The 19,773-nt window shown below is 38.6% G+C and overlaps 1 protein-coding gene across 1 annotated transcript in view; it reads right to left on the reverse strand.

Annotated features, from left to right (window-relative positions):
• Positions 1 to 615: 615 nt before the first annotated feature.
• tead3a (TEA domain family member 3 a) overlaps positions 616 to 19,773 on the reverse strand; it is a 56,611-nt gene continuing 37,453 nt past the window's right edge. Inside the window, exons 3-14 of the mRNA XM_061969339.2 lie at positions 9,176 to 9,240; positions 8,962 to 9,024; positions 8,780 to 8,842; positions 7,752 to 7,763; positions 6,206 to 6,316; positions 6,085 to 6,128; positions 5,926 to 5,987; positions 5,402 to 5,535; positions 5,153 to 5,323; positions 2,496 to 2,636; positions 2,264 to 2,416; positions 616 to 2,088 (exon numbers count right to left, since the gene is read on the reverse strand). Of these exons, the coding sequence (XP_061825323.2) occupies positions 1,975 to 2,088; positions 2,264 to 2,416; positions 2,496 to 2,636; positions 5,153 to 5,323; positions 5,402 to 5,535; positions 5,926 to 5,987; positions 6,085 to 6,128; positions 6,206 to 6,316; positions 7,752 to 7,763; positions 8,780 to 8,842; positions 8,962 to 9,024; positions 9,176 to 9,240 (1,133 nt within the window). The 3' untranslated portion in view covers positions 616 to 1,974. The remainder of the gene's footprint in view (positions 2,089 to 2,263; positions 2,417 to 2,495; positions 2,637 to 5,152; positions 5,324 to 5,401; positions 5,536 to 5,925; positions 5,988 to 6,084; positions 6,129 to 6,205; positions 6,317 to 7,751; positions 7,764 to 8,779; positions 8,843 to 8,961; positions 9,025 to 9,175; positions 9,241 to 19,773) is intronic.

Raw genomic sequence — 19,773 nt, forward strand, 5'->3', positions numbered from 1 at the left:
GCCACCAGAGTGTATATGTTTTTTGTTGTTGGTTTTTTTACTTTTGTAGCTGTATGTAGAAATGGCTGGTTGCATTAGATCTGCTCTTTTAATGTCTTTAATGTCCATTGTGTTCTTTGACGTTTGATGTTTCCCTCTTTTATGTGTGCTATGACTATGATTATATTTTTTCACGGCCTCAGTCTGGACCCCCACTCAAGGGGCCCCCTTCCCAGCGTTGACCTGTTCCTCACCTTTTTTGTCAGGGGCGCCGGAAGTTGGCAGACCCATCAGCGATCCTGTTCTGTCTCCCTGTAATGTCTGTCTGCTCTTGAACGGGATTGTGCTGAAAATCTTCATTTCCCCTTGGGGATTATTAAAGTATTTCTGATTCTGATGACATTTAAATGTCTGTAAATGCAAGGCAGCAGTGCCACCTAGCAGATACAAAGCTTAGTGCATTTTTGTCCCCTTTAATTGGAAATAATTACCGGTAGCTACACGAGTGAAGTCAGACTTCTTTGTGAGCTTGTCCATTTGTATTTAAATGCTTAAATCATTTTTATGAAATTTCTCTCCGGGGTTTAAAAAAAAATATAAAAATATTTTTGTACCAAGAATTAGACAAATACCAGGTGAGTTCTGCAAACACCAAGAGTGATTTTATTGGCATGGCCATAGCCTAAAAGGCACATTTTAAATTTACTGAGCAGATGTGAGTACACAAGGAAGATAACATGACAACAATTGCTAACCACATGGTGAATGTGCTTTTTTTAACCATTGTTTACCAACGTGTTGGCTCAAACTTTCATGACATGCAAAAGCAAAATTACACACGTCACTGTTCACATACATGATTATCCTGCTAGTAAAAGAAGGTATGATAGTCAAATAACATTGTTTGCTAAATAATGGTTAAGTGTACCGAGATATGTCAAAGACATTCCACAGAGCAAAACAAAATGCAAGTGTCAGTTCATTGGAATTTACCAGAGTTCACTGTGGGTGAATGTGACATGGTCTCTGTACCATGTCTGGTGTTTGTATATATATATATATATATATATAAAAAAAATTAGAGTATTACTCCAGCTGTGCTAGTAAAACGGTTATTGTATTTTTATTTTTTTTATTTTTTAAAATCAGTACACTTAGCTAATTTTGGCTTATAAACAGTACCATTAAAAATGTAGTGTACACTTCCTATATGTCAGTGCTCCTTAAGTCAAAGCTTTATGAAAGCACATTTGAATCCCAACTCACACGGAGGTAGAAATACTGCAGCAAAGGCAAACAATGGTGTCTGTAAACAGTCAAGGGAACTACTGGTTTCAGAACGCTGTGGCCTTTGTGTGTGTTAATTGTATTAATTATTTTTGGACTTAACACTTTGTTGTTTTATCTTTTCCTCCTTGCCATCAAATATATAATTCCCATCCCTACATGTAGTGCACTGCAGGGAAGAAGACCCTGCGCCTCGTGACATCATTAGACTCCGACTTGTCACTGTGGTAGTGACAATAACACTGATAAAATGCTTTATGCCAAGCTATATTCAAACATATCGGTCATACCGATAGTTATGTCAAATATGCATTTACTTCCCTGGAAAAGATGGGAACCAGTTCTAATGCATAACTTCACTCAGACTAATGAATATCCTCTTTTAAACATAATACGAGTTGTAAGAACTTTTTCATACTTTTGAGGCTGGATATTAATCTGTGAATTCAATAAAAAATTTAATTCCCTACACTGAACAGTGGTAAAACTGCAGATCATGGAGAACAAAACATTAAGTCATTATTTACAGCCCCAAAACAAAGAAAGAAAAAAAGAACAATTAAGCTCGACTTTAGTGTTTACAATTGTGGGGTGCTGTGAGTGTAGATTGTGGTGATGGTGATACATACATTATTAGTGTGTCACATGTGGTAATCAGTATGAGTGGACTGGAAAGGGTTGACACAGTCTTTGCACATACGTTGTGTGCTAGTCATTAACCAGTCGATAAACGTGGTACTGTGCTCCGTGCTCACTGGTGGACACTTCAAACACAAACGCGATGCACAACAGAGTCTCCTGAGTTTCTCTGTTGGACACAACCTGCAGAAAGAAAAGAAAGAAGGGTGAATTATACGGTTAAGACATGACAAACTGCTCGTAGCATTAGCCAATCAGGGTTAACTCTGGGGAGGTATTGCTTTTTCATTAACTTTTGTGACACTTATTTTAAAAGAAGATCTGAATTAACTAAGAAGGAACCATTTACTCTACCAACCTGTAGTATGGTAAAGTTCTCCAGCACGCTGTTCATCATATATTTCTCCGGTAGATGTTTGAGTTTGTGGATGAAGTTGATCATATATTCACACATAGGTGAACGATGGATGCGGAACACATACTTTCCACCCTCCAAATGTGCATACTCCGTCTAAATGGTGTGTGGGGAGAAGCATTGTAAACATGTTTAAATACTCAATAGCATGTAAAGATTTTGTTGACTTGCTTACCTCAACCTTCTCCACCACCTGTTTGCCAAAGGAGCAGACCTTTGTTGAGACACTGATTGTGATGTTCTCTGTTCCACTGTATTGGCTGCTCACACCGTAGAAGGCATTGGAACCTTCCTCAAGATCACTGCTCAGATCCGCCTGAAGAAATGATGAACAATGTGCAATGTCAGACAATAATGTGTCTACTGTATTCTTTACTCCCCCATGTGGATTAGCAAAGTATAACCTCCCAAAAATGTTGATTTTTATAAAGTATGTAAAGCAATTAGTGTTAATATTTCTTTATCAATTTCATTACAATTTAAAAAAAATACATCCTTTGCTACATTGCTCTTCAAATATTGCTGTGTCATTATATCACAGATTTTTTGTAAGCATATTCTCCAACATTTCCCCCCTGAATTAAGCATAAAAAATGGCTAAATTAACTAAATATAAGATGCCTTGAGTCACTATAGAAAAAGCGCTGTATAAATATAATTTACGTCTCTAAAAATATTAATACTTTAGTTGTATTTGCCACCATTTTTTTTTTATACCAAGAATACAGTCACTTTTTTTAAATCCATGTTCGCAGTTGAACACTTTGTGTGTAATTTTTGACACTGAGCTTGGTTTTATTCTACACATTAAATACACCACTAAAATAAGGTTTCATCATCTTAAAATTATAGCAAGACTCCGCCCCATTCTCTCTCGGGACAACATGGAGACGCTAATGCATGCTTTTATTACCAGCCATAGTGACTACTGTAATGGCCCTCTTTCTGGCTTTCCTAAAAAAAAGTGCAAAACTACCTCGATTACTCCAAAACTCAGCTCGTGTGCTGACGAAGACCAGAAGGTGGGCCAATATTACACTGGTTTAAAAATCACTGCATTGGCTCTCTGTGTTCCAAAATCGATATGAAGATTATTTTGCCGTTTTTAAATGCCTTAATGGTCTTAGGCCTTCTTATCTTTCTGAGTTGTTTTTATCATATAAGCCCTTGCGGTCCGTGAGGTCTCACGATTCAGGCCTCCTAATTATTCCCAAAGTCCGGACACATACCCACGGGGAGGCGTCATTTCAATTTCATGCCCTCTATTGGTGGAATAGGGCTGCATAAAATGTTACGATTTTTAAAAACAAGCTTAAGACCTACCTTTTTGACTTTAATTTAATTAACATTCTTATTTATCTTATATTTTTTTTACTATCTTTTTAACTCCGTTTATCTTGTAATTATTAGCTTTTATTTACCACATACCAATTTAATAAATCTTATTTAGTTTTTAACTACATATTTATGTAATATTTATGCAATTTATATTGTATCTTAATATATTGTATTCATTTATTTTATCCTCTTAATATATTTTAGATTTATAAAGTTATTTCCAGAAATTACTCAGCGGGATCCCTCTGCACTGGGGGATCTAGTGTGCCGCGACTGCTATGGCCGTGGCTCATAGGTTCTTCAGCGAGAGGACTTTCTGGTACCTTGCCGTTTCCCCTAGATCAGGGGCTCCCTAAGATAGTGTTGTATCACCTGGGGATGGCGTGGTGCATTTGGGAGAGTGGCCGTGCCAGCAATCTGAGGGTTCTTGGTTCAATCCCCACCTTGTACCAACTTTGTCACGTCCGTTGTGTTCTTGAGCAAGACACGTCACCCTTGCTCCTGATGGGTCGTGGTTAGGGCCTTGCATGGCAGCACCCGCCATCAGTGTGTGAATGTGTGTGTGAATGGGTGAATGTGGAAATAGTGTCAAAGTGCTTTGAGTACCTTGAAGGTAGAAAAGTGCTGTCCAAGTATAACCCATTTACATTTACATTTACCTGGTTCTTCCGTGCTCAGCCTATGTGTGCAAGTGTGTAGTAGAGAGGAATAGGAGGTAGGGAGCATTGACTGCTTCCACTTGCGATTATGCAATGAGGGCAGAAGGTACTGTATTTTAAATGTTTTTAGAAATGTAAAGCACTTTGTGATACATTTGATATGTATGAAATATGCAATACAAATAAAGTTTGATTGATTGACTAGATGAGACCAATTCAGTTTGCTTTGGACATTTCTATCTTAAATATTGTAAAGCTAGGATTGGGTTGGAGTCGCTCTTTATTTATCAGATTGATTGACACTGTGATTTTTGTATATAACATTTTGAAAACCCATTTTTAAAAAGATGGTTTTAGGCCAACACTGCACATATAAGTCCTATGTCAGCAACCAAGAGGAGATTTTGTAACCTGTTTTGAAAAGGTTTTACTATAATTTATATAGCAAATAATATAATACAAGAATCGTGTTAAGTCGACAATCGGTTCTGAATCAAAATCAATACATGAGGTGTCCAAAAATACCCACCTCTTCGGTGTCGTGGCTATTGATTAGTTCAGCCTCAGGCAGCATTACTGTATAAGATTAAGAAGGGATGAAGTAACTAATGGGTGTTATTTACAGGTCTAAAGGGCTCTCATAATTTTGAAAAATGCATTTAGATGGTGGTACACTGTTTTTTTATGTTCCAGCTATTAAAATATTCGATTTATAATTGTTATTTAGCAGAAATGTATGTATCTCAACCAATTAACAGCAATAAACGAGGGATTACTGTATCATACTTTGTCTATTATGTTAAATCTATGATAAGACATGCTGGTTTTTACTGACCCAGAACTTGACAAGAAAGAAAGCATTGTGAGGCCCTTTCTCATACAGCTCCTTTAGGCCTCCTTTCTTCTCAGAGAACTTGTCGTAAATCTGTCTGACATCTATTGACTCCAGTACAGGGTCACTGTAGCTGGGGTTAGATGGGCCAATGTGCACAAACAGGTGTTTGTACTGCAAGTAGAGAGACAATGAGGAAAGAAAATAAGTTGATCAGATTTGAACTTGGAAAAACAAAACAACCTGCTGTACCATCTCTCTGTCTTTCTGAGTCTCCATAAAAGCAGAGTACTCCAGAAGCCGTAGTTTTGCTGAGGCAATAGTTCTGTCCTGCCACACAGGAGCTGCTATTGCTGCCGGACGAGGGGGAGGCAGGGGCTCATAGCCTGCCAAACAGATGGAAATGTGCTGTACTGAAGCTTAGATTTCCTATCATAAATGAATCACATACACAGTAATATTAACCATAACCTTGTCATTAAACAAAGCAGCATAAAGGTGCTCACATTGACTTGGCAAAGATGTAGCTGACTGAATCAATTTGTTAGTCAACAAAATGTGTTACTTTAAATGAAAACCATGTCTAGGTTGTAATCTAAATTAAATGTACCATATGAACACGCTGCTTCCATTGACATTTTGTATTATGTATCAGAATAATGCACCGCATAGGATTATAATAGATCGACAGACTGCAAAAGTAATAAACAATCTTTATTATACCGAGCCCAACGCCCTACAGATATTAGCTACCCAGGAGTCTTGTTTATACTTACTGATGGGTGCAGGGACAGGAGTTGCTAGTGTTGTGTATGGTGGTTGTGCAAAGGGCTTGATGCTAAAAGTAACAAAAGGGAAACAAATATGGACTAACTACCAATTTTAGCTTAGGTTTCTTCGCTTAAAAATAAATGTGTTGCAAAAATTATGCTTACTCCTGAGAATGTCCAGGCTGTCCTGGCACATGGCCAGGCCAAAACTGAAAAAAAAGAGCAAACTGTATTAGTATTATCTTTTATCCAGAAGTGCAAGTACCGGTATGTCTGTGTGTCTCACCCTGACTGGAGGAGGGAAAGAAGCCTGGCTTTTCATCACACTTGCAGACACAATCTGAGCTGATGAAAGGTTGGCCACTGTCTGCAGTGCTTTGTCTTTGGAAACCTGGTCCTGAACGTGATAAAACCAAGTAAATAAGATTGCTGTTCAAACTTGACAAACCCAGAAGAATTAAGGACAATATTCCAGAGTTATCGTTGGTAGTTTATTCTGAGAGTAAGGCAGCCAATATTCAGAATACTTCATCCATTCATTTATATACAGCTTTTTCATAGAGGTGGAGCCTATCAAAAGTATACAGTATCACACAAACATGAATACACCCCTCTCTTTTCTGCAAATATTTTATTACACATTTTCATGGGACAACACTGAAGAAATGGCATGTTAACACACTATTTGAAGTAGTCAGTGTATATAACTTGGATAACAGTGTGAATTTACTGTCCCCTTAAAATAACTTCACATACACATTAACGTCCAAATCGCTGGAGAATCAAAATGTCCAAATTGTGCCAAAAGTGTCAACATTTTGTTCAGCTATTAGTAAGGTAAAATTATTTATTTTAATCACACTTTTGAGTTGTGATTAATCACAGCAAATTATTTAAAAAAAGACCCCTATATTTTGACAAGAATGCATGTCCCCTGTGGTAGACTGACGGAAACATGGCTGCCAATGTGCGCCAACAGCCTGTCTAACCACCACCAAACATACGTCAGTGGACGTCCGAGACTTTGCACTCCTTAACCTTCTGTATAATACCCCACAGATGGTCAATAGGGTTTAGGTCTAGAAACTTGGCCAGTCCATGACACTCCCACCACCATGCTTGACTGTAGGTAAGACATATCTTTGTACTCCTCACCTGTTTCCGCCACACACGCTTGACACTGTCTGAATCAAATAATTTTATCTTTTTTCCCAGATTCTCAGAAAGTTCTTTGCCACGAAGTGCCATGTTGAACTTGCAGTGAACAGTATGAGTATAAATTGCAATTTTCCCCCCAGGAGTGTACTTGGTTTAGACATTAATGACTGTGTTGTTATTTTGAGAGGGAAGTAAATTTACAGGAGTCAGCATTGAATACAAGTCAGATTTCATCAGTGGTGCCCCGTGAAAAGACATATTTGCAAAAATGTAAGGGGTGTGCTCACTTTTGTAAAGTACTGTATTGGTCGCCCATGATTGATTGCCAGTCAGTCAAAGGGCGTACACATAAGCAGAAACTTACATTCACACCTAAGGGCAACCTATCGTCTTCAAAAAACATGCATGTTTTTAAACAATTCAGCATGATGCAATAACTACTAGGGAATCCAGAACAGAGTGCGAAGCAGATACAGGGTGATGCCAAAGCGGTAGGTGCTAGTAAAAGGAAACTTTAGCCACCACTGTTATTTTACTAAAGACACTTATAATAAAAGCGCAATAGGCAGACATTTTGGATGCTGAAGTTGCACTGCGTTGAGGGCTAGTGTTAACTTTGAGGCCAACAGTTAAGCACAAAAGCAGAGTCATGGAGTAGTATGACCAAAACTTACCAAGTTCATGGCCTATGGCAAAGAAGAAATGTCAATGATTAAAATGTCAGAAGAGTTCCATTTAAGTCAGAGTCTTTGTCAAAAAGGCAACATCTTGCAACACGTTATTTTGCCTAACACACTTTAAATTCGGTCCAACACACTTTAATGTCAAACACATAATTACAATGATTAAAAAATCTACATTCTCACACCATGCACTATTTTAAGACTGTGTTGTCTAAAATTAGACAGAACTAATAGCAATAAGTTAAATACCATTGGTTGACAAAGAATGTTGATTACAGGACATTGTAAAACCACAAGAAAACTCGAAAACAGTAAAGCTCTAAATCGAAAAATGTTCAAGAGTGTGAAGATGGAGAAATGCATAAAACAGAAAACTTTGAAGTGGGCATGGACAAGTGGTCCTCAAAAGTTCCCCGCACATTTGTGTATAAGCATGCACCCAATGTTGTGTGATATTTTGGTCAACCAAGCCAGCAACTGAGTCTCATGCAATTAGAACTCCAACATTACTGCCGTGCATTGCAAAAAACAGAAACCTTTTCCCACATAGACTTCAAACATTAAGATTTACAGTTTGATGTTCTGACAGAATGGAAAGCAAAAAGCAGAAGACCCTTAAAAGTGGAAGAGCTGTGACTTCGAGGTTTTGACTGACCAAAGGCGTACCAAACTGTAGTATCCATAATCCATATGGAGTTCAGCTAGATCAGTTGTCAATTAATAATTTTTTATGGGATGGGCTTCTTTTGGCATATTCTAATCGACTGTTTCCAAACGAGTGTTAAATCAAAGAAATGTATTATTTTCTATTCTGACAGTGTCCTATGGTACTTTTTCCAAAGTCTCCATCATTAAGTTTAAAGTAATATTTACATGAAAAATGTTTCCATGACAAACTATGAATAAAAACAGGTAAACTAATACAAAGTACAGCCTCAGCTCATTCACATGGTTAATATGGATTGGGTTGGCATGCAGGGCAAAGCTGGAAACGAGGCAGCGGCATTGAGCATGTGTACCTTCAGCTTAGACTGAATCTCATGAGACTTGCGCTTGGCCAAGACTTGCAGGTGACTAGAGACCTGAAGAAAGACAGAAAGGTAGGAAGAAGGAAAAGAACAAGGATGGGAGGAAAAAGAAAAGAAAAAGAAGACAGCGCATAAGCAGAGAGGGATGGGAGGTTAGTTTGACGGGCACCCACCTTGATGCTCGCCTGGTATTCTCGCACCCTCTTGCGAGCCAGAACCTGAATATGACTAGACACCTATTGGCCAGAGTTAACGTCAGGAAAGATATGACATAAAATATTCACAAAGAGTTTACATTAGATTTAGTGCTGTGGTAAACACATGACGGCAATATCAGAACCAAGAGAAAGTTAATAACTCGCAGTAACTACCGGTATGTGTACATACCTGTTTGCGTGTACGTGTCTTTCCTGTCCGTAGCTTAATATAGCGAGCTATCAGCTCATTACGACCTGGAAGTGACAAATACAAAAATCACAATGACATTCTAATTTAGATACATATATCTCTAATTTGATATTACAGTCTACCCCAAAACAAAATGTACCCATTTCAATTCATACATTACTTTATCTTTGCGTTTTACTTTGAAAATAAGTATATGATATAGAACAACTGCATGGTGTTTAGTACAAATAACTGATGAAATAAAAATGAAAAAAAAAAAATGGTCAGAAAATAATTTCTGTAATGTAAGTACAGCATATACAGTCATTGTGTAAGTTTATTTTGAACATGCAAACAGTTACAATATGATACACAGTTTCATTTTCACATTACAACATGCCCGAAAACACAGTGATACAGTGACTAGAACAATAAAATAATGGATTCAACGGACAGAGAACAACGTTTTAGAATGGCCCAGCCAAGAGTTACTGTAAATCAAATTCACATAACAAATATTAGGGATGTGCCGATTGATCAGCCACTGATCAGTATCGGCAGATTTTCTTGAAAAAGTACCTGAACGCAATTGTCGATCACAAATGTTGATCCCCTCTGGCTAATATTGGATTCATTTTTAGTCCCCCGGCTGACAACGGGCTAGCAGCTAATTATGTATCTCCATACACATTGTGGAGCCGCTCCCCTAATGTAATACTAATCACCTCTATTGCAGCAAATAAATAAGAGTGAAAGAGAGAATAATAAACAACACATAAGAGAAGGGCGGATCGATCCATAAATTGGTGGTGTCAACACCAACAATTATATCAGTCAGTATATGATTGATACTAGAGTGATTAGAACAATTTATCTAATTTCTCATAATATTTTTTTTGTTTTGTTTAAGGGGTATTGCACTTTTTTTTTTTTTGAGTTTTGCCTTTCTTTCACAATCATAAGAGTCTTTTTATTTGGATTCTAAAGATGATAACCGCTTGCAAAATATAGCTAATGGAAGTCACTGTTGTAGCCTTCAGAGCCTTCTAAAAAAACTTCAAAAACCTCCATCAACATTTTATATACACACTACAAGTATATGTACATCCCCTTTCGAAAAAATTGGAATATCATGGAAAAGTTTATTTTCCATAATTCCATTCAAAACGTTAAACTCCCATTAATTATAGATTCAGGGCCCACAACTTAAATGATTTCAAGAATTTAGTTGTTTATTTGTGTATAATTTTAGCCTCCAGCTCACAAAACCCTCGAAAACAGGATTTAAAAAAATTAAAACACTGAAGAAATCAGCCAAAATTGTACAGGGCATGAATGTTTTAAACTGAGTGTCACACACTACTCATCTACTAAACTCAAAGCACCTGCACAGGTTTCCCCAGGTGTCATTAAATTGCTTCACTTTGGTTCAATTGTCTCAGTTAGGACCAATATGCGGAAGACTGCAGACCATCATTGATACCCTCCATAGGAAGGGTAAGCCACAAAAGTTCATAGCTACGGAGGCTGGCTGTTCACAGAGTGCTGTGTTCAAGCATATGAATGGAAAGTCTAGTGGAAGGGCAAAATGTGGCAGGAGAAGATGCACCAGCAGAAGAGCTGACTGTCGGCTTCTGGGGATTATCAATCAGAGAAGATTCATGAATCTGGCAGAGATCCAAAAAGAGTGGAATGAGGCTCGAGTCACAGCTTCTAAAAACACCACATTCAGACACATCTGGGAGATAGGCTACAACTGTCAGGTTGCAAGGGTCAAACTGCTTCTGAGCCTGAGCCAACGTAGGAAGCGTCTCAACTGGGCCAAGGAGAATTAGGACTTTTGGCCAGTGGTCCAAGGTCCTCTTTTCCGATGAGAGTAAAGTGTGCCTTTCATTCGCGAATTAAGTTCCAAGGGTTTGGAGGAAGACGGGTGAGGAACAGAACCAAAGCTGCTTGAGGTCCAGTGTGAAATATCTAAAGTCAGTCATGATTTGGGGTGCAACATCCAGCGCAGGTGTTGGTAAACCCTGCTTTCTTAAATCCAATGTCACCGCATCAGTCCACCAGAATGTTTTAGAGGACTTCATGATTACGTCTGCTGAGGATCTGTATGGAGATGCAGATTTCTTCTTCCAGCAGGACCTGGCCCCTGCCCATACCGCCAGAAGTACCAAAACCTCGTTTGATGCCCATGACAACACAGTGCTTGACTGGCCCGCCAACTTGCCGGACCTAAACCGCATTAAGAATCTATGAGGTACGGGGTAAGAAAATGAGGGGCACCAGACCCAAAAACAAATAATAGCTGACAGCAAGCATCAAGGAAATCTGGGCTTCCTTAACTCCCAGTCAATGCCACAAGCTGATTGCCTCAATGCCACAGTGCATCGAGGCAGTGTTTAAGGCAAAGAGACATCACATGGACAAAGATAAGACCTTCTGGAGGAAAGTTCTGTGGTCAGATGAAACAAAAATTGAGCTGTTTGGCCACAATACCCAGCAATATGTTTGGAGGAGAAAAGGTGAGGCCTTTAATCCCAGAAACACCATACCTACCGCCAAGCATGGTGGTGGTAGTATTATGCTCTGGGCCTGTTTTGCTGCCAATGGAACTGGTGCCTTACAGAGAGTAAATGGGACAATGAAAAAGGAGGATTACCTCTAAATTCTTCAGGACAACCTAAAATCATCAGCCCAGAGGTTGGGTCTTGGGCGCAGTTGGGTGTTCCAACAGGACAATGACCCCCAAACAGATTTGGTCACATTTTCAGTAGACCCATAATAAATTCATAAAGGAATCAAACTTCATGATAGGGCTGGGCGATATATCGATATAAGCGATATATCGCGGGTTTGTCTCTGTGCGATATAGAAAATGACTGTATCGTGATATTTGAGTATACGTTCTTACGCAGTTGCTTTTAGCTGCGGACATTACACTGCAGGCTCTTCCCACTCTTTCTTGTCTGTCCTTCTCACAGACAGCGAGCGCACCTTCTTACATACGTCACATACTGTCACGACATACGTCACATACGTATACGCCCTCGCGCAGCAGAGAGGTAGCAGCATGGCTAAAGTTAGCTGTGGTGTGAGTGGTAATACGAGAGAAAGAAGGTGCAAATCTGGTAACAAATGATGGAAGAATTAATTCCCAAGAAAAACAGCACGGGGTCCATCGTCTGGCGGTGGTTTGGCTTCAAGTGGGAATATGTCGAACAGACAACCGTAATTTGTCAAGTGTGAGGAAAAAGCATTGCTACAAAAAGTAGCATTACTGCTAATATGTAGCATCATTTGAAAAGTCACCTGCTAGAGAATGTAGAGTGCTTACTCCGCATGTCAACATCTCCGTTCGGTGCCACATGCCCACCATCAAAATGCCGGGGCAAACATTTCCAGATCAACACTGTATGACAAAAATAGTCAACAACAAAAGAGATAACGTCCGCAGGAATCTACCACATAGCAAAGGACGTACACAATTTGATTTCCTATTAAGCAGCTAATTTTTATTTGACACTTATTGAAATATCTTGTGTGACATCATGTACAAAAGTGCACTTTATTTGTTTTAAACTATTGTAGTGGCGTTCTGTACAAAAAGTGCACTTTAATTTAGTGTTGTTTTGATTTGTCATCTTAGTGACATCATGCACAAAAGTGCACTAATAGCTTGTTTTAAAATGACTGACAACTTTGCACGTTCTGTTTTGGAAATGACATGAATGTTTGTGCCACTGCTTAATAACTGTTTAATAAATACAGTGTTGTCAATTGACTTAGTTGTGATTTCCCTCTCTGCATGATGAGCTTATATTAATGAAGTATGAACAAGAATATTTTAATGTAGACACATAGAATCATCATACTGCTGTGATTATATGTATCAAGTGTTCATTCAAGGCTAAGGCAAAATATCGAGATATATATCGTGTATCGCAATATGGCCTAAAAATATCGAGATATTAAAAAAAGGCCATATCGCCCAGCCCTACTTCATGAATGTTTTTTGTGACCAACAAGTATGTGCTCCAATCACTATTACAAAAAATAAGAGTTGTAGAAATGATTGGAAACTCAAGACAACCATGACATTATGTCCTTTACAAGTGCATGTATACTTTTGACCACGACTATAACCCCGCCTTCCGCCTGAATGTAGCGGAGATAGGCTCCAGCACCCCCCGCAACCCCAAAAGGGACAAGCGGTAGCAAATGGATGGACACACACACACACACACACACACACAACTGCAACAAAAATGACAACACAAACAACTGCAACAAAAATGACAACACAAATGAAGCACTGACTGGATATGACATCACAGTAAAAATAGCCTGGGACATTAGGGGGATTAACTTTAGGCTTCAGCATTACTTTTATAGACTCCCTTAAATTTAAATCAAAGTCGGTCATTGTCGCTGGCACAGCTCCAGAGAAAAAAACAGAGTGGAGGTTATCATAGTTAATAGGCTTCCAAAATGTGGTTAGGATAAACTGCCTGGTCAGCTATTTTTTTCACAGCCTTCCACTCTGATCCCAACCACACCCAAGCAGCTGCTTGTCTCAAACCATAACTGCCAAGCAAGTCCCTTCTCACTGCTGCAAGAACCAAGGAGGAGATTGATGAAGGTGATCTAATCCAGGCCAACACACACGGGCTGCTATCATCATCATCGTCATCACCGGGAAAAATGGTAGGTTGCTGACTCACATCAGCTGTGATGGTTTACCAGAACCCCCAAATGTGACAAACTAGGCTGACTCAGACACACAAAAGTATCCTCCAATTCCCAAAAGAGCCCACATATTTGACTCCCAAAGTCTACTACTGTGAGGGACACTTCGAAGTGAGGGTATTTTCTGAGTGGGATTGCTCTATCATTTGGCTTCATGTTTGGCTTTGGAACATATTAATTCAATGTTTTTCCAAAAATAGTTAAGAAAAAAAGATTAGTCAATCTTTGGAAAACAACATAAAAAGATTGCCCCTTGTGCCCTGATGACAACAGCGTCTGCATAATTAATGCATGAATGATCTTTTAGTATTGTAGACAAAATCCGAGACAGGTAGAGATGTTTGAAAGGCGCTCTAGTCAAAACAAATATAAATGCAAATACTGTACAGTATGTCAAAATTGTAGATGCTTACTACTAAAACTGCCCTTTTTTTAATAAACAGAGGGGGGCACATCAACACAAAGGGATTGCCACAATGTTAAAACAAACACTTGAAATAGTTTGGCACAGAAAAGTATACCAACCTCCAGTGAACAAAAAATGTTAAGAATGTTTAGTTCCAGCCAAAGTTTTGAGTAAGTTACAGCAAAAATATTAGAAAGCCTAACTTTATGGAAGAAGATCCCAGATAAACGAATAAGAAGTCACATCTTGACGACGTGCAGGTTTAAAAAAGTATATTCTATTTTCCCCCAAACTGTACTTAACTTCAACCTTAAGTCAATGAGAGCTAGACAATCACACCAACAGATGGAACTAGGTTGACGGTTATATTCATACTACTACAGTAGTTAATACATTATTACAATGTTACGGAAGCAACATACTGTATCTTTGCCAATGTGCACTATTAGTGGAATAATGGACAGAGAATGAAACAGTTTTCTGTCGATGACACCTTGTCATCTACTGAATCTGTTCAAATGAAGTCAAAAAGGCCATGAAATCTAAGAAAATAATTGTATAATTGCATCAACCCTAGTCCCAGGGACTACTTGGCAAACTAGTGTGTGGCCTTTGTGGTATTTTGGAAGGAGATAATTTTGGTTATATTTCACAATGTACCAGATATATTCACGCATTCATTTAAGAAATTAGAGAACATTTGAATATGAGATTGGTTTTGTAATTCACATATTTAGACCTTTAAAAGTACCATACTTTCAGGACTATAGAGCGCACCGGTATATAAGCCGCACCCACTAAATTTAAGGAAAGAAAAATGTTTCCATATACGTCGTGTAGTTATTTACACAGAAAAAATACGTAATTGTTTATTTACATACCTTGTTTCCAAACAGTACCTTTAACACGGCAGTAAAACGGCTGATTAAACAAAACAGAAGTCATCGTGACGGACCCACTAGCTGCGGAAGCTAGCTCTCCAATCAGATAAACAGACTCAATGGTCACGTTTTGTTGAATTTACTGAGGAAAGGGTCTCTGCAGGTTTCAAGAAGTTTAAGACTTTAAGACTTTTGAAGACCATAATGAATATAATTTAAGACCTTTTCACATCTACACAGACATTAAAGTACAAAGACAAAAGAAAATCAGAGGGCCAGAATGAGTTGTAAATACATTCATAAATACATTCATTCACTGCTCTTTCACATTGGAAAATAAAATGGTTAAACTAACTAAATACACCAGAAGCATCTCAATTGTAAACTAATTGAAAAAAATATTAGCAAACATAACAGCCATTTATTAGATTTGCCAAATAAATGTTTTCTTGCAAAAGGTGCAGTGTGCTTCATATCAAGTGTTTTCATGTAACAACCAGAACTTCAGCAATGGTAAATCAAATCAAATCAACTTTATTTATAACGTTGATTTGATTTGATTGCTTTCCTTAATCAAATCAAATCAACTTTATTTATAAAGTTGATTTGATTTGATTAAGGAAAGCACAACAATATATTGTCTGTGAAAGGGACTGTTAGCATTTCTGCTAAAGCTAAATGGTTAAAGCCCCACTTAAGAACTTTCAGTTTTGGTTGATTTTGGCAGCCAGAAAAAGACCACATTTCCCATGATGACTAGCGCATATAGCGTCATACTAACATGATGTCTGCTGTATATTTGCACAAATATTACATGTCCAGTGGCTATGCTGATGTTAAATAGCAAACACTATCAAGAAATGATCCTGGATTGCGCTACAAACATGATTCTACTACCAAGAGTGTATCGGGGGGGATGCAGGTCCGAAGCAAAAAAAAAGACCGGTGGGAGATTTTTATCGAAGTAAGTAGTAGTGAATCTATCACGCTGTTGGCTATTTATTGCTACCACACCAATTTCCGATAGCTAACAGTAGCATTATTATTTTGAATTGACCATCGAAAGTCACTTACTAGTCCAGCAGGAACACAACCAAGGCAGCTATAGTCTGAAATTCCTCGTCTTTAAGCTCACGCCAGCAAGTGAAAACTGGGGCAATGTTTATCCTGACTGTCCTTTTTATCCGGGTAAGCAAGTCGCCACCTCATCGCAGGGCCACCACAGATAGACAGACAACATTCACACTCACATTCATTCACTTGGGCCAATTTTGTGTTGCCAATGAACCTATCCCCAGGTGCATGCCTTTTGACGTGGGAGGAAGCCGGAGTACCCGTAGGGAACCCACACAGTCACGGGGAGAACATGCAAACTCCACTCAGAAAGGTACCGAGCCCAGGATCGAACCCAGGACCTTCGTATTGTGAGGCACACGTACTAACCCCTGGCCTACTGTGATGCCCTGTATGAAGAGAGAGGGTAGCAAAATAGTCAGGGAAAAGGGTTTGTTATGTGTTCCTCAAAAAGTGTTTACACTTTCTTAAATAAGGACATAGTATCATGAGTTTTTCAACTAGATGAGTCCAATTTTGTCTGAAGATATATACTGTATTTAAATCCCGACCACAGATCAAAAGACCTCCGTTTCCTTTTCTCCTCCAAACATATTGCTGGGTATTGTGGCCAAACAGCTAAATTTGTGTTTTATCTGACATCACATAGACAAAGATAAGACCTTTTGGAGGAAAGTTCTGTGGTCAGATGAAACAAAAATTGAGCTGTTTGGCCACAATACCCAGCAATATGTTGGCGGAGAAAAGGTGAGGCCTTTAATCCCAGAAACACCATAACTACCGTCAATCATGGTGGTGGTAGTATTATGCTCTGGGCCTATTTTGCTGCCAATGGAACTGGTGCTTTACAGAGAGTAAATGGGACAATGAAAAAGGAGGATTACCTCCAAATTCTTCATGACAACCTACAATCATCAGCCCAGAGGTTGGGTCTTGGGCGCAGTTGGGTGTTCCAACAGGACAATGACCCCAAACACACGTCAAAAGTGGTAAAGGAATGGCTAAATCAGGCTAGAATAAAGGTTTTAGAATGGCCTTCCCAAAGTCCTGAGTTAAACATTTGGACAATGTTGAAAAAACAAGTCCATGTCAGTAAACCAACACATTTGTATAGCTCGGTGGTAGGGCGGTATAGCTCGGTTGGTAGAGCGGCCGGGCCAGCAACTTGAGGGTTGCAGGCTCGATCCCCGCTTCCGCCATCCTAGTCCCTGCCGTTGTGTCCTTGGCCAAGACACTTTACCCACCTGCTCCCAGTGCCACCCACACTGGTTTACAAATGTAAATTAGATATTGGGTTTCACAATGTAAAGCGCTTTGAGTCACTTGAGAAAAGCGCTGTATAAATATAATTCACTTCACATTTAGCTAAACTGCACCAATTTTGTCAAGAGGAGCGGTCAAAAATTAAACGAGAAGCTTGCCAGAAGCTTGTGGATGGCTACCAAAAGGGCCTTATTGCAGTGAAACTTGCCAAAGGACATGTAACCAAATATTAACATTGCTGTATGTATACTTTTGACCCAGCAGATTTGGTCACATTTTCAGTAGACCCGTAATAAATTCATAAAAGAACCAAATTTCATTAATGTTGTTTTGTGACCAACAAGTATGTGCTCCAATCACTCTATCACAAAAAAATTATAGATGTGGAAATTATTGGAAACTCAAGACAGCCATGACATTATGTTCTTTACAAGTGTATGTAAACTTTTCACCAGGACTGTCTGTATATGTGCGTGTATATATATATATATATATATATATATATATATATATATATATATATTTATTTTATTTTATTTTTTATATTTTTTTTATTTTTAAAGTGGTCAAATATGTATATTTTTTTTAAGAGTCAGCTACTTTCACAACAGCTGATGCAAATGTCTTCTCATTCATTGGGAGCACAGAACGGGTTGTTCCACTGAAGAGCAGACAAACTAGACAGGTTTGACACGCCGACGGACGCCGAGCGTCTCTGGAAGTGAATGAGAAAAAGGCTAGCCTAGACACTGGGCTTTCACAAGACGCTAGGCTAAATCTATTTTTGATTGACAGCAAAATGAGCAAATCAGCAGTCTTGAATTATAAAACACTGCCAGAGCATTTTTCAAGCTTCATTCTGTTGTTCAGTGTTAATATGGAATACTTTACTGTACTTGTGTTTTAAAAGTAGGTGAAAATGAGCTTGACCTTCTTGAAAGACAAGCAGCCACCATTGGTATACAGCCTTTGTTGCATAAAAAAAACAAAAGAAAAATAGAGCAAAACGATAAAGAAAAAACTGTGTGAATAATGATTACGGTACTAATAAAACAGATTTGTTCTTTTAATGTATACACAATATTTTTTTTTAGCTTTTTGAAAGAAAACATATGCGTTATCACCAATTGTGCAAATGATACGATGTCAGATTGACCATGCCCCCACCACCACAAGTATATTGGTAAGCTGAGGGAAACCCTGAACAACATATTTGGAAACATTTCAAAACGGGCTACCAAGACTCCTCATTTGGCTGCTGACAGAAACTTACTCTTCTGTTGTTTCATTACTTTACAGTAGTTTCTGGCAATAATACATTTGGATATAGGTTGTATTCCGTCATGTAATTTTTTAATGGAAGTAAACAAAGTGGTGGGCCACCAAACCAATATAGCTACTGTGCTGCAAACTATCGGAGTACGCAAGAGTCCCAAAATCTTACCACTAAAACTAGATACGTGCAAAAAAAATCCAACTATGCAATGGAATCTTTCCCAATACGTTATCAAAAAAAGGTTTGTCAAGTGATCCCGAGGATTATTTGTCGGTTGCGCTTCCAGACATCTCGAATTATCTGGTGCTCCGGACATTATACACGATAAAACCGATGAAAACTTAGAAAAGCATAGAAGTCTATAATGTATTTGTGTGTGGCTCGGTCAAGTAAATTGGTCTCAAGACTCTCCCAGATAAAGCATGCATTGTTTTTGCTTGGATAAGATTGCATTTCATGATTTAACTTCACTTCTACTGATGTTTGTTGCCTTTGTTTTTTCTGGCTGTTTACAAATATTCTGCGTCTTTATCTGGATATAACTATAGCTCTCAACTTTGTGTATGTGCTGAAAGCTTCATTTAGGATTGCTGACTTTGGTAAAAGCTTAACTCTTTTTGCTTTCTTTTATTTAGACTCGCCAAGCTGGTGGTTTACAAAAAGGTCAAGCAAAAATGTGTTTCAGGAACTCCGAAACAAGATAAAATACAAATATCAAGATAAAACTTAAATGGGAAATACTAAACGTTAAAAGTGTATCTATCACGTGGGGGTCGCATCTTACTGCGAGGTTCGTTCTCTCGGGATGCAGACGGACCACTCCGGACAAAGCGTGCAGGTGGGAACATGATTTATTCCTCATAAATCATACCATACAAAAAAAACAGGAAGCAAACCAAAGGGCTGCGTGCCGATCGCACGTGAAGCTAAGGTACAAACTTAGCACAGGAAT

This window comes from Nerophis lumbriciformis, linkage group LG01 (genome assembly GCF_033978685.3).
Source record: "Nerophis lumbriciformis linkage group LG01, RoL_Nlum_v2.1, whole genome shotgun sequence".
In the NCBI taxonomy this organism is placed as follows: domain Eukaryota; kingdom Metazoa; phylum Chordata; class Actinopteri; order Syngnathiformes; family Syngnathidae; genus Nerophis; species Nerophis lumbriciformis.